This window comes from Pseudopodoces humilis, chromosome 4 (assembly GCF_049639895.1).
Source record: "Pseudopodoces humilis isolate 2021_Gansu_Grassland_sample_001 chromosome 4, ASM4963989v1, whole genome shotgun sequence".
Taxonomy (NCBI): domain Eukaryota; kingdom Metazoa; phylum Chordata; class Aves; order Passeriformes; family Paridae; genus Pseudopodoces; species Pseudopodoces humilis.
In genome coordinates this window covers 30,499,026-30,514,218 of record NC_142203.1, presented here as the reverse complement: position 1 = coordinate 30,514,218, position 15,193 = coordinate 30,499,026, and the positions used below count along the sequence as shown (strand labels likewise).

General features: G+C 39.2%; 1 protein-coding gene across 4 annotated transcripts in view; it reads left to right on the top strand.

The window, feature by feature from the left end:
- The window catches only part of BDP1 (BDP1 general transcription factor IIIB subunit), a 53,734-nt gene that overhangs the window by 14,451 nt on the left and 24,090 nt on the right, over positions 1 to 15,193 (top strand). For 3 of the 4 annotated variants that reach the window (XM_088054279.1, XM_014258720.2, XM_088054277.1), the window contains 13 exons: positions 2,165 to 2,223; positions 4,217 to 4,361; positions 4,527 to 4,603; positions 5,174 to 5,333; positions 5,744 to 5,826; positions 6,970 to 7,201; positions 8,287 to 8,471; positions 9,131 to 9,344; positions 9,842 to 10,029; positions 10,601 to 10,772; positions 12,206 to 12,321; positions 13,007 to 13,226; positions 13,777 to 13,961. In XM_088054279.1, coding sequence (XP_087910405.1) covers positions 2,165 to 2,223; positions 4,217 to 4,361; positions 4,527 to 4,603; positions 5,174 to 5,333; positions 5,744 to 5,826; positions 6,970 to 7,201; positions 8,287 to 8,471; positions 9,131 to 9,344; positions 9,842 to 10,029; positions 10,601 to 10,772; positions 12,206 to 12,321; positions 13,007 to 13,226; positions 13,777 to 13,961 — 2,036 coding nt within the window. The remainder of the gene's footprint in view (positions 1 to 2,164; positions 2,224 to 4,216; positions 4,362 to 4,526; positions 4,604 to 5,173; positions 5,334 to 5,743; positions 5,827 to 6,969; positions 7,202 to 8,286; positions 8,472 to 9,130; positions 9,345 to 9,841; positions 10,030 to 10,600; positions 10,773 to 12,205; positions 12,322 to 13,006; positions 13,227 to 13,776; positions 13,962 to 15,193) is intronic. The other variant, XM_088054278.1, reaches the window with a different exon arrangement.

Genomic DNA, 15,193 nt, shown 5'->3' with positions numbered 1-15,193 from the left:
CTTACCTCATAGACCATTTAAATAGCTGAACAGTTTATTCAAAAGTGGAGGACTGCCATATGAACAGCTAGGCCTTGGAGCAGGATTTTTCTGGCATATGCTTACTGGCACTGTGTTGGAAACTGATTTGAGTGGAATGTGCATTGGGTTGTTTCTGCTGCTTCACAAATGATCTAGATAATGGAGTGGGGTGTAACCTCAGCAAGTCTACAGATAAACCAGATCTAGAAGGAATTGCTAAAACACCACCCAAAGGTTACACTGGCCTCCAGAGGGACCTGTAGAGGTCGGAGAAATGAGCTAATGGGAACCTCAGGAAGTTCAGCAGGGGGAGATGCAAAGTCCTGCACCAGGGGAGGAGCAACCCAAGGCACCAACACATGCTGCAAGCCACCCAGATGGAAAGCAGCTTTGCAGAAAAGAACCTGGCTGTCCTGGTGGTCTCCGAGTCGAATATGAACCATGAAGGTGCTGTGGCTGGACAAACAGCTAATGGTGACCTGGCTGCAGAAGGAGAAGTATTACCAGCAGGCCAAGGGAGGTGATCCTTGCTCCTTGGTCAGCACTGATGAAGCCACACCTGGAGGATTGACCAGTTCTGGGCTCCCTGGTAGGAGAGACCTGGGCACAATAGCAACAGCCCCTCAAAGGGTCACCCAGATGGTGAAAGAGGGGAAACATGCTATGACAGAAGCTCCTGAGGGAGCACAGGAACTGTTCAGCCTGGAGAGAAGGCTCAGGAGGATCTCTTCAACAGTTCCACAAAAATCCAAGGCGAGGGTGCAAACAGGACAGAGCCAGGCTCTTTCCAGGGGTGCCCAGTGACAGGACAAGAGACAATGGGTAAACAATGCAAGACAGGAGGTTCCTTCTGAGCACCAGAAAATCCTGTTTCACTGTTGGCGTTATCAAGCACTGGCACAGGTGGCCCAGAGAGACTGTGGAGTCTCCATCCTTGGCAAGATTCAAAAGCTGTCTGGACACAGTACGGGACAATCAGCTTCAGGTGCCTTGATGTATTGGTTTTGCATTGCCTGGTTTTGGTAGCAAGGGTCTAGGGGGTGGCTTCTGTGAAAAGCTGCTGGAATCTTCTTCCCAACAGAGCAAATCCGTGGTAGCTCCAAAGATGGACATGCCACTGGCCAAGGCTGGGCCAGTTAGAACTGATGGTAATGCCTCTGTGATAACAGATTTAAGAAGAAATCAAAACAAGAAGGGGTTGAGCAGTTGTAATAGCAATGAGAGCAGAGTGAAAACATGTGAGAAGAATAGCTCTGCAGATACCAAGGTCAGTGGAGAAGGAGGGGCAGGAGGTGCTGGAGCTGAGATTCCCCTGCAGCCTCTGGTGCAGCCCATGGTGAAGCAGCTGTGCCCTGCAGCCCCTGGGGATCCACGGGGGATGCAGAGATCCACCCACAGCCCGTGGAGGAGCTCATGCTGGAGCAGGTGGATGCCTGGAAGAGACTGTGACCCCATGGGAGACCCATGGAGAGAGGGGCCCTGCTCCCAGGCTGGAGCAGCCTGTCCTTGGATGATTGCACCCGTGGAAGAGTGACCTTCACTGCAGCAGTTTGAGGGGGCTGGTGCCCACGGGATGGAGCTACGTCAGAGAAGCTCATGAAGAACTGTCTCCTGTGGGAGGGACGCCAGGGTGCAGCAGGAGAACAACTCCTCTCCCTGAGCAGTGGGAGCAGCCGTGGGTGATAAACTGACCACAGTCCCCACTCCTTGCACTACTGGGGTAGGAGGTAGAGCTGGAAGGAGGGAGGGGTGGGGGAGGGTGTTTTTAAGGGTTTATTTCTCATTACTCCGCTCTGATTTGTTAGTAATACATTCATTTTGGATTTCTAAGTTGAGCCTGTTTCGCCTGTGATGGTATTTAGTGAGTCATCTCTCTCCTGCTCCTTATCTCCAGCCGTGAACCCTGTGTTAAATTTCCTCTTGTCTGTCCCGCTGTGGTAGGAGTGAGTGAGCAGCTTTGGTGGGTGCTTGGCATCTGGCCCAGGTTAACCCACTACACTTGATCAAGGGGGTTGGACCAGAGCACCTCTAGCAGACCCTTCCACTCTCAAACCACTGTGGCACTCTTGTTTCTGTTTTCTTTACATTACAGCAGAAGACCATCTAAATTTATTGTTTCTTTTCTACAATATTTCTTCCTCAGAATGAAGATACACATCACTTACAAAAAGCAGCAGAAGGTAATTCACAGTCTGAAATCATGTAAGTAGAATTATTTTACTTTGTGGTGGCACTTGAACTTAACCTGTATCTGCTCAGTTTAATTCCAATTGATCACAGGAGGTTGAACCAGTCAGGAGATTGTGATAACTTGTTTTCCATATTCAGTGAAGCTTTTAGGTAGAAGTTTTGATTATTGAGTAATAATAGCTTAGCAGTGCATTAGCTAAGATCTAGATGGTAGATGGGAATAGGGGGAAAGACTTTTCTAAACTTTGAAAAAAAAAACCTAGTCTTTCTACAACCAGCAAGAGAAAGAGAATGAGGAAATTCTGACATATTGTGGGTAAAGCTTGGCTGTGAAATTTGATTTTTATTTTTTTAATGTAAGGGCCTCACTGAATTCCTTCACATTTGTAGTTGTCAATCAGAGCTTATTAGCTTACCCATCATGTGTATGCTGTATTTCTTCTTTCCTATTTGGAAACTGTTCCTCTTGGAACTTGGTGCAAGCTTCCGTCCTAGTTTAGGGCAAATTTGGGAGAGAACCTCCAAATGGGGTTTCCCCAGAAAAGCAAAATTCAAATGGCCCCTCCCCACAGCTGGTTCGGGAAAAAAAAAAAGTTTCCTTGGAGAGAAGTGGAAAAAACCTGTTTATTTAACAGAAATTGAATAATACTAAATAATAAAACCTCTTGCTGTTCAATGAGATGGCACATCCAGGAAGAAAAATCCTTTTTATGTGGTGTAGCTTGGCTCGCTCAGGTTCTTATCAGTCCCTCCGGTGCCAGATAGTGTCACAGGCCTGAGCTCCCAGGGTTTGTCTGGGTGTTTTTCAGTCCAAAGCAGGTTTGAACAGATCCAAGAAAAAAGGAAAAAAAAAGTCCAGGGAACTCCTCTGCCTCAGCTAGCAAAAACTAACTAACCATAAAAGAGAAGCTCTCTCCTGCTGTCTGTCCATGCTACAGACACCACAGTCCAGGAGTGGGATGTGGGGGAGTGATGTTTTTCCTCAACACACACTGTGCACTTCTTCTTCCCCCCTTTTTGCTCTCAGAGCCAGTCTTAAAGGTGCAGAACTTAATATGTAACATAAACCAGGTGATTGGGGGATACCAGCATCATAAAGTCACTCCAGGACAGCTTCTAAGATACAAGATACTCCAAAATGTCTGTCTTATCTGTATTCCTTTATGAAGTTAATTTTGGTGACTGTTTCTTACGTTGAGAAAAGGTACTTAATGAAGGCTGTGCCTAAGGTTTCCATTTTTGCATGATCGACTTATTTCATGATACTGTTTTTTAAAGGTGATTTAGACATGGGGTATTAGTTAATGCTAAGTTGGTTTTCATACTTCTGTCTTTCCCTTTTTGAAGGGCAGCTCACTCTATATGATAAAGACAGTCAAAGCTTTATTTGTCTTGTTCTAATGAGAATATAAGAAAAGGTAGTAGTTCCCAGTCTGAAGGTTGTTGATAAGATGTAGAGCTGTGTCAGTGTGTGAATCCCAGGACATGCCATCGCAATGGTTAAGGACACAGAGAGTGATATATGTACCCCATTCTTCAGTAAGATGTAGATGTTGGCAGTAGGACAACATATTTGAAAAAAGTTTGATTTTCCATGACTGAGATAGCTTTGAAAGGGGATGGGGGGATAAGAGAGGCAGATGCAAAACATTGTGTATAGGGCAGATTTATATTGTTTTTATGTAAAATTAATCACACTGACATGAATTGTGAATCCCTAGGAGAAGAAATATTCCTGTTTATTTAACAGCAGGAAATACTTCTTCCAAGTATTTTGAGGTAGATTCCACTGAAAGCCAGCAAAGTTAAGGTTTACTTGGTGCTCTTTTCATAACTTTGTAGCATGTCTTTTAATATCAGAACTTTTTTTTTTTGTTGATTGTCTTGCTGCATGCAGTGTCTTGGCTCATGCAGTGTGTGATGCTCTTGAAGTACATCTTGAACCATATAAGACTTTAAGTTTCTCTTTGGTAATAATGTATACCACCTTTCTTTATATCTTAAGGAAAACTGAAAAGTCAGCAGATAGAAGGCGCTTGCAAAGACCTAAACCTAATTTAGTGCCATCATCTGGAAGGAGGGAGACAGCAACACAAGATAAAATGGAGGCCAAAACTTCTCCTCAAACCCTTGCAAATGCAGGTGAAAAGGTCAGAAAGAGGACTGTTACTTAGTATGTTGTTCTTGATGCTGCATCTCTTTTGCTCAATGGGGATACTGCAGGCCAGCGACAGTCTTAGAAATAGCATTTTGGGAACTACTACTGTGCTGCCTTCACACTTGTCAGAGACTAATATTTCTTGCCTCAATTCCAGTGCTCTGAAGAGGATAGTAGAAGAAACAGAAATGAAGCCACAGAAGTAGAGAACAGGGATTTGAATACTGCATCTCAGTAAGTATTGAGATCACTTTTCCAGTCTGGTATTACCTGACTACAATTGTTAATTTATTCCATATAGTTCTCTTAGAAAAAGATAGCAGTAACTGTGAAGCTGTAATATAAATTTCAAAATCGACTTTAGCATTTTTTGGATGATACCAGGTGGTACAAAGGTAGAAGGTATGTACTTGTTTTCTGGAAAGCTGCTGAAAGCATTGTACCAACAGTGCCTGTAATTTGAGACGGGGAGAGTGATAACTATGGCTTTGCTTTCCTCCCAGCCTCAGTTATCAGGTGCTGGCTCTGCTTCTGGCGTTTGCAGAAGCAGCTGTGGTATGCAATCTAGTTGGGTTCCTCTCCTGTGTGACAAATTAATCTCTTTCTAAAATAGATAAATTGAGTTTTCACACATTGTAAGACTAAACAAAGTCTTGTTTCTTGTGTGAAGCAACTTGCATAACTTCGGGCAAATCTTTCTGAAGACAACACAATTCCAGTAAAGAAATCTGTGCAAGGCATTGTATGGTTAGATAGGCATGAATATCATGGAGTAAATGTCACTGTTGTGCATCCTTTGTGCAGGGAACCTGAAAAAACTGCAATTGCAAAGACAGTAGTTAGAGGATATCGACAGAGATTTAAACCAAATGTTACAAGAGCACCTGGAAGGAAAGAAGAGCCTGGAAAAGATGCAGGAAATGATAAAATATCCCATCTACAGCCTAAGGGGGAAACTGAGAAGGTATTCAATAAAGTGACATAAATGAAGATAATGAGTTAGCTAAAAAGCTGCTGAACGCAATAGTAATGTTATCTTTTTTTCTTTACTTTTTTGCTCCTGAGTATGACCAGGAATTACCCACTTACTTAACCTGCCTTGAGTAACAGTGTAGTATTGCTTAGTAACCTCAGCTATGGTGAGAAGTTATTACACAAACAGTAGGTATCAATAGTCTTTCATGTTCTGCAGCAAATACAGCTTCAGGTGTTTGCTCTAGTTTTTATTACACCTGGTTGTGAAATTTACCCTGTAATTATTCGTTAAGCAATCTATTTTGTCTCCTCTTATGAACAGTTACTTGGTCACTTAGGTGATGCTGTACTTTTATGAATGTCACACAGTTCATTTCACTGTACTCTATCTCTGTACAGAATAATGACCAAGGTAATAGATCTGATGTTACCAGTGAAGATGCTGCAGAAAAAGATGACAAAATCCCACAGGCAGTGTCTCAGTAAGTATGAGAAACATAAGAAGATAAGTGCTGCTGTCCTGCAATTTACTGTTCTTGTTACTTCTGGTAGTATTTTGTAGTGTAGTAATTATTGAAGTTTTTGAAGAAACTTCTGCAGTACAGGAATTGAGGGCAAAAACAGGATTCTTCATTAATTTATGAAACCTACATTAAGTATTTTCATTTTTAAAGTGGTACTTCTAAATTTTAAGTCAGTCATAGTAAGTGTAAAAAAGCTGAAAACTAAGACAGGCTTTAGCTACTCACTTTTAATAGTATTTCAGTGGTTAAGTATTTAAACAATGGGAGTAAGTATTCTTAAAATGTACTTGAGTCATAGGTGTCAAGTAAATGGAAGAGAAAGTCCAGTATGTAGGCAATGTAATGCACATATTTATTAAGTGCTGCATTTTTCTTCAGTGAAGTGGCAGCTGTAAAAGGGATAATGTTTTATGGAAGAGATGAATAAAAAGTGAAAAAAGCCAACTTTCTCCCAAACACTCCCCCACAAAAAAAAATCCCCAAAACAATCTAAACCAACAATAGAAATAAAAAAACCAAAATCTCAAACTTTTGAAGGGAGATAATTGAAGAGGATGGACAGAGATAAACTGGGTGTAATAATCTGCCAGAAAAATATTTTTGGTTATTTCTTTCATTAACCTGCTCTGTAACTTGATACTTAGTGTAGAAAGGTGTAGAAGAATCTGACAGTTCTAGTAATGCACTACTGGTATTTTTGCATTAGTAAGGTAAAAAAGTGATTATGTATTTTCTGAATACACTAAAGAAAAACTCTGAATATTTGCATATTTTTTTATCTCTTTATTAAATTTGGTCCATCTGCCTCTAGGCTAGGTAGGAATACAAAGAGGTCCATTATGGATCAGAAAAAGCTCTCTACAGTGTGGTATCCTGTCACCAATGGGAAGAGGAAAATAACAGGGCAAACATAAGTTTAAACTCCTAGTCCCCAGTAGGTACACTTCCAATTTAATTCTTTCAGGAAGCTAGTAATACATTTTAGGTAAGTGTATGTTAATAGCTGTTTAAAAGAGAGGTGGGGAAAAAAAAATCACTTCTTAAAGTCACCCCATGTCATACATGTGGCATGTACTTTATGGACCATACATGTTTTTCCAGGTCTAATGAAACAGCTGGTTTAAAAGAAGATGGCAGACAGATCATGTTGAATCAAACACCTCTAAAGAGAGGTAGAATACAGAGACCAAAACCAAATCTAGGAAGAGCTGTTGGAAGGCAGAAAGAACTGATAGATGGAAAAGATCCTGAAGAGGAGACAACTGAAGGTGGAGAAGCAGAAAAAGGTGTCACATACCACCAAGATGAAAACAATGATCCCTGCCTCATAAGTGTAAGTTTCTTGAACAGTTGCTTATGCATGCTGTTTTGTTGCGTCCTTAGTAAAAGCCTTGGTAACAATGGCCTAGGTACATACCACATAGTTTGTAGGGATAGGCTTTGCGCGCTATCCCTTTTTTATTCTTCTAATTCTTTATTATTTCAGAATGAAGTAAATTGTCATAAAATTTCCTCATTTTTGCACTTGGGTTCTGTTTTCCATTGTGTCAGGTTTAACCCCGGACAGCAGGCAAGTACCAACTTGCTTGCTCACTGCCCCACCAGCAGCTCTGGAGACAGACCTGGAAGGATAAAAGCTGGAAAACTGGGGCTGAGATAAACCCCTGAGTGCTGGAATTAAGGTTTCATAGGGAAAACAAGCTATGCTCATGTGCAAAACATAACCAGAAACAAACTCTTCTACTACTACCCATTAACAAGCGTCCAGCCATCTCCAGGAAAGCTGGGCTTCATCATACTTACTTACATCAATAGTTACTTGGGAAGACAAAAGCCATTCCCCCCCAGTTTGTGTACTGAGCTGCATGTCAGCAGGACATGGAATATCCCCTTGGTCAGCTTGGGTCACCTGTCCTGGCTGTGTCCCCTCCCATCCTTCCATGCTTCCGCAATTTTCTCTCCAGCTTGGCAATATGAAAAGCAGAAAATACTTTGGCTCTCTGTAAGCCCTGCTCAGCCATAATTAAAACATCTCTGTATTATCAAACCTGTGTGCAGCACAAACCCAAAACACAGCCCCATACCTGGCACTGAAAAAGCTAACTCTACCCTAGTCAAAACAAGCATACATGGAAATGGAATATATCTCACTTTGTCGTATTGTGATACCAGATCTGAAAAGAGAAATGCAAGGAAAAAATGTCTCAGAAGACGAACCACTTAAAAGAGAAAATATGTAGAAAAATAACTTTCTACTTTCATAGTAGACATTGATATTAGTTGGATGCACAAGAAGTAAGGGAAATCTTGGTGTTTCTGTAGAAAATACTAAAACTTTCTCATTTTCCTCCTGCTCTCTTTGAAGAGAGATTGAGCAAATACTTAATCTTAACAGAGTGGAACTTTTATTTGTTTTAGGATTTAACAGTTCATGAAAACAATCAGCCATCCAGTGTGACATTAGAAGATGTTTCTACAGATTCTGAGATGAACTCAATATATAAAAGACAGTGTTTCCAAGGAAACTCCTCAAAAGCAGAAAGCTATGAAAGTGAAAAGGAATTGTCAGATGTCTCGAAACAGGTTTCAGATTCCAATACTGGGTAAGGTTATTTCACTTTAAAGGAGAGAAGGGATGGTTCAAAGCTATCAGTATCTCTAGGTATTATACCATTTTACATTTAACTCCAGCATCACAAACAAGTTTGTATATATAAAAGACATATTTAATCAAGACAATACTAGACTTTAACTAGCAAAACCCCAAGAGCTTGAAAGCTTTAAATTCACATGTTGTTGGATGTTCATTTGATCTTTAGACTATTGACTTAATTTTTCAAAAAAATGCACCTTTCTAATGCTCTAATGTCCCTGTGATTGTCTTCTCCATGTTGGTGCATCCCAATAAGCTTATATAAATCCTTGAGTACTGGGTCTGGTTTCCTATTCAAGTGTCTTAAATAGTCCAGTCACAGGTATTCTGCAAGTCTGCTGGGTAGCTTTAAACATGATTAGAGGGAGGTATTTGTAAAATGTATATGTCATGTTAAAATGTCTCAACTTGTCTTCCAGGTCTCAAGTAGATGTGGCAGTTAATTTACCTCTGCTTACATATTTATAAGATACAAAGGCTTTTGGTGATGATCACTATGTTCTTATTCGATCTTTTTCATGTCACTAATGTTGTTATTGCTCTGAGAGCTGTATACAGGTATGCCATATTGTCCCATGCCTTTGATTGTTCTTTTGCTTGTTTTTGTAGGGAATCTCTTCCTCAGCAGAAAGAGGAGAAAACTCTTGCATCATCAACTCGTCTGCTGAGGACACGATTCCAGAGACCAAAGCCAAATTTAAGAACAACTAGTAGAAAAGAAGTTCTGGATGTAAATAGTAAAGGTGCATCACAGAAAGATACCAACAAGGAAGAAAACATAACACAGTGCAATAGTGAATGTAGCATCCCTCCTGACACAGATGTAAGGCTTTTGGCTTTTTCCTTTAGTTATATTGGATCTTTTGGTTATGTGAAATGAAATACTGATGATTTAAAAGGATACTAAGTTAACTTTTTGAAACAAGTTTTTTCAAAAGGTAAAATTTTCTACGTTAAAACTTGTGTACTTTTCACTTGGTCATATGTGAGGAGAAAAGGATGTCTGAAAATCTTATGTGTCCAGATGTCTTTCTGACCCAGGGTGGCATTATAGAGTTGACAGGGAAGAAAGAAGAAGTTTTAATAGAAGAGAAGGCACAGAAGAAATATAGATTTCAAGCTATTTTGTCTTAAATAAAAAAATATGTATTTGTCCTGGAAAGACTAGGAAATTATTTACAGAGGAGTTTAGTAGGAGAGTGCAAAAAACCCACTGAGTTTTTCAGAGTGGTAAGTACCAAGCTTCATAGGTATCATAAAGTCTCCTTCTGGTTTATTATTATTACAGCTTTTTCTGGTTCTTGTGTTTACATTTTTCAGAAGGCAGGAAAATGTGAAGTCTTAAATGCACTAGAATCCTTGGGAAAGGAGAAGTCACTTTGCTCTCAGGAGGTTTCTGAGAGTCCAAGTTGTAAGTCCCCCAAAACATTTTCAAGATCAGAGGATGGTGAACCGGAGTTCTGTCTACCTGAAATTAGCCAAGACGATATTTCTACTGCTATTGCAGGGTAAGGGCTTAGCTACTTTTCATTCTTGACTGTAACAATGAAAGAATTTTACAAGGAAATCACTGTGCCAGTGGATTGCCATCTGGCAAACATAATCTAATGAAAATACTGCACGAAATTTCCATTCTCATAGTTTAACACTAGTGATACTGCAATTTCAGCGGCTTCTATGCTAAGCATGACATTAATGAGCATTCACTTTATAACTGTTCCATCATCTGAAAGACTGGGTTCATTTCATGTAAGCAGGGAAATATGAGTTTGCTTATCAGAGAAACCATGTGAAAATTGCTTTGGTTTTATAGCAACAAGTAGTGAGTAAGTTAATACCTTCAATGAGTTAGTCAGTTCTGTTGTTGGAAGTATTTAGAAGACTGGTGCTTCCAACTTTTTGCTGGAACTTGTCATTTGTCATTTAAACTCAGCTGAACTTTTAGTTCACAGGATTTTTCTTAAAAACTCTGTGTTTTTGAACTTAATACTGATGGACCTGTGTTTGTATTTGTAATGTGTGTTTGTACTCAGTTTTGTTTTTTTTTCTGTCTTAATTTTGCATTGATGACAAAAACAGCACTCAAGAACATCAGCAAGCACCTCTTCCACCTATCCAGCTGGCACGGAACAAGAGATACAAGCCAAACCTGGTAAGAGCTGTTGGAAAGAAGGAGTTACAAATACCAGTAAATGAGAGGAAGAAAAAGCCTGAAGCAGAGCAAAAAGATGAGCTTGACAATACTGTCATGGTAAGCCATAATAAGAGTAAGGCTTTGCCTTCAAAGTTGGTTTGAAGTGCATGTTCATTTTTATGAAGTTAAATGAAAACACTGAAGTTGCATTGCCTGAAGCTGAGACAATATATTAAATGAAAAAAAATTCCCAAACCCTGGTAAGCCAAGGTATTGTAGGTCTGCAATCAGTGAGGTCTACAACTTGAAGTATTAATTACCTTATTTACAAAGGATCTGCTGTTGATTGGATTGCCTGATAGGAAAAAGTTATGCACATTTATACAAACTCTAGAATAAAAATGCATAAAAATTAGGGTTTTTTCCTTATTTCGTCTTTCCTGTTTGGATGAATCAAGTCTGTGTTGAGCAATCTAGTATAATGGGTCAAGTGAAGGCAGAGGACACTTATTTTTATGAAAAAAAAAAGGGTTTTTTTAGTTTAATAAGCTTTAACTGGCATCACTACAGTACCTGATACTCCTCTATTTCATATGAGTAACTGACACTGTGATCCCCACAGACACTTCATTAGGGACTGTAAAAGGTGTGGAAATCCTTGAAAGCCATTTACAGTGGGATGTGTTCCTCATAACCGTTTTGCACATGAATCATGTCATGGATGCAGGGATATTTGTGTAGACTTGTAGATTTGGAATAATAAATAATAAACAGCTAAATAATAGTAATAATAATAATAATAATAAACAGCTAAACTTTGTGAGAGTGACTGATGATTTGGAGTGCTTATAGTTGGTCTTCTTCTTGAGAATAAGAAACGTACTTGTGTCCTGCATTGATCTCTCACCTCCGTTCAGTGGCACAGTCAGCTCACCCCTAGCTGAGATAGTTCCTTGTGGTTCAGCTTTGGCTACTCTAGACCTGTGGCCTGTAAACCATGTTCATGCATCTGCTCTGTACTGGGCACATCTGTAGAAACAGAGTAAGTCTGATGCTTCTCTTTACTAATCAAGCTGTCACAGGCCTGAAGTGGTGAAGGATATGTTTGAATGGCTTCTTTGTGGAACCAGTGTGGCAAATACAGATGTAGAGCTTATTAGGCATTCTGGATCTTGAGGCTATGTTATTGTGGCTTGGGTGTGTCTGTGCTGCCCTCTGCAGTGTCCAGTTTTCAAAGGTTTTCCATTTGCTGAAGTATCTTTTTTCCACAGTGCTTCATGTGTTAGGGAATTGATTGAATACTAAATAGACAAGTGTTTCCCATAATGCTTGGGTGCACATAGTATTTAAAATCTTAACTCTAGGTATCCCAGGAGTATGAAGACTTCTGTTCCTTTTTGCATTTAAATTGAATTATGATAACATGATTTTTACTTTTATTCCAATTGAGAAAATAGCATAGTTTCTATTTTTGTATATAAAATATATGTCTGTTTTAAAAGCTTACATACTTCTATTTTTCTTCATACTTCTTTTACTGTAAATTAAAGGGTGAAAAGGAAGCTGTATTGTGTCAAGTGGATATATTGAACAAAGAGGAACAGGAACAACAAGAGGTGCCTCAAGTGTTCTCTGTTTCTGAAACCTCAGTGTCTGAACAAAGCAGGTGAGGTTTGAGTTTAGCGAAATTGCCTTTGAAAATCTTTACTCTGTGCATAATGAGACACCTTTGCAAATGTCAGTTCTTCTGTTCCTTGTCTTTTGTCTTTCTACAGTATTACATTTTCAGTGCCTACAAACAGCTTTTTCCAGGGTTTTCAGAGCACATTTCTTTTAGCTGCACTCCTTGTCATTTTTTATCTCGTACATACTTGATCTGTATGAGCTCATAGCTCTTCTTGACCAAGATTTCTTATTACTGGGTCTGTATTTGCTTAAGTAGCAATCAAGCATATGAGATATGTAAGATACAAATCTTGCAAAATGTCAGAGTTGATTTTCATTGATCCATCCATGTGCTCTTCTATTTTACTGCCTCTTAAATAAAAAGTGTTAAAATAAGATCTTAAGTTAGACTGTTGATACTTTGACACTGGTATGGTTAGCAACACAACTTGTTTTTTTATGTTAAAAATGCCTTGGCAAAGACATTTTGTTATTTCTGCTCCAAAGTTAACCATAAATAAGAAATATATTTGAAAATATAATTTTATTGATTTTAAACAAAGCAGTTTGTTAATCTCTTGTGTAAGTGTTCATTCAAAATTTAAATGCAGAAGTGCTTTTTTACTCTCCCAGCCAAAGTAAAGTGTGTTTTTTCTGTTTCTGTTTTTTTGCTTTAAATTCACCAGTACTGAAAAATTTACCTCCCAAGAAGGCAAGCTGAGTGCTCTGAAACCAGGACAATTCATAAGGATTGAATCTCCGAAAACTAGACCAAACCTAGAAAGAACATACAGCAAAAAAGGATCTCCAGTAGTACAAAAACTTTCTGCCCCAGATGAAGAAGAAATGAATCGAGGAGAGAATCTGCCTGTGGCAGATGAATCTGAAAACCCTCTCTCCTCAGAAGTGAGATTCTCTTCATATATTTCTGACTATACTTTCTGATGCTTGGTACCACACTAGCTGTTTTTAAGACATCTAAATAAGCTGCATTCATGCAAATAAATGCATGAATTAATTTCAGCATAGTAAGAATTTTTGTTCAGTACTTGCATGCTATTACAGTGTTTTCCAAAATCCTGTTAGTGACACATTGACAAGACATATAAAGACTTCACTTGAACTTTGACATTTCTGTCATATTCATGATACATGAAACCTGTATGCTGTATTTCTGCATGCTGGGTTTCTCCTGAGCTCCTTGTGGGCTTCTCATGAAGGACTGTATCAGTTAAAGTATCTGTTTTAATTAGCTAAATGCCTTCCTAGAGTAATAAGGAACTATGATGGTGCCATAGACTACTTGGAAGTTTTTACATGAAGTTTCATCTCAGGTTAATGACTTCATCATAATTTGCAGTACTTTATTCTGGTGATATACAGGTGATATTCTGATTATTATACAGGTGATATATTTTGTGCTAATATTGTTGTTGGTTTTTTTCTCAAATCAAAGGATGACATGGAGGTATTGCTTGTGGGAAATTTGGCCGAGAATGACAATCTAGACATAAATTCGAGAAGCATGACATCAAGAACACTTTGTTCTTCTAAAAAATCACCAAATTGCAACAGCAAAAGAGAGCAAGAAGAGCATCTGTCTACAGATGCTATAGGAAGCATTCAGGATACCACAGAAAGGTAAAGTTACCTGCTAGCAAAGTAAAAAAATCTCTCATTTTGGTTTCAGCTGGGATAGAGTTTATTTTCTTCTTAGTAGCTGGTACACTGCTGCATTTTGGATTCAATATGAGAACAGCATTGATAACACACTGACATTTTAGTTCTTGTTGAGTAGCTTACCTGACTTGAGGACTTTTCAGTGTCTCATGGTATGCCAGTGAGCAGGTGCACAAGCAGCTGAGAGGGAGCACAGCAGGACAGCTGATCTCAACTGGCCAAAAGGATGTTCCATACCATGGAACATCATGCTCAGTTTATAAACTGAAGGGACCTGGCCAGGTGCTGCTGAACACTGCTTGGGGACAGGCTGGCCATCAGTCAGCAGGCAGTGAGCACTTGTGCATCACTTGTTCTCGCATTTTATTCTCCTCTGTCTGTGTGTCTGCCTCTCCTTTTCATTATTTTATGTTCTACTTTTTTTTGATTATTAAACTGTTCTTATCCAAACCTACAAGGTTTACCTTTTCTTTCCAATTCCCTCCTCCTTGGGGTTTGGGAATGACTGACTGCATGGCACTTGTCAGCTGGGGTTAAGCCGTGACAGTACTTCAAAAATTTTGTGCATTTGTCCAGTTGTTTTCATACAGCACTTGCTTTTGGAAGCACAGGCTCTGAGCTGTATTAGTTATCTACCGTGTGCTGTGAAAGCCACTAGGTGGCATTCTTAAGTAATAGAAGAGTTTTTAACAGGATTAGGGAATTTTTTTCAAGGCTGTCTTCCTTTTTAGAAGATACTTCATGGGTGAGAGTAAAAGCAAGTAATCAGGGTATAGCTGTCTGAATTTCTCATATTTCTCAATAATAAATTATTGGGGTACAGTGCACCATGAATGTGGACCAAAGACTGAGCAGTGCCATTTGCACTCCTTTATAATTGAGAAGTGGCAAGAAGACAGCAAGCTCATTTTATGTTTCTGTAAGATAAATTCTGAGTATCTTCAATTTTTCTTTCCAGTAGGAGAACTTCCTGTAATGATGCTTAAAATATATGTGCAGTATGAGGCAAATAGTGCCACTTACATGTGACAGCTCTGGGCTATGTTATAAGCTACATTTTGCTCAGTCTTCACTTACACATAGCAGCCCCAAATCAATTTATTTTACAATTTTGCTGTTTCTTTAAATTAACTTCTGGTTTGCATCTGTCTCTGAAACTCTAAAATTCTCTAAAATCTCTTCCATGAATTATG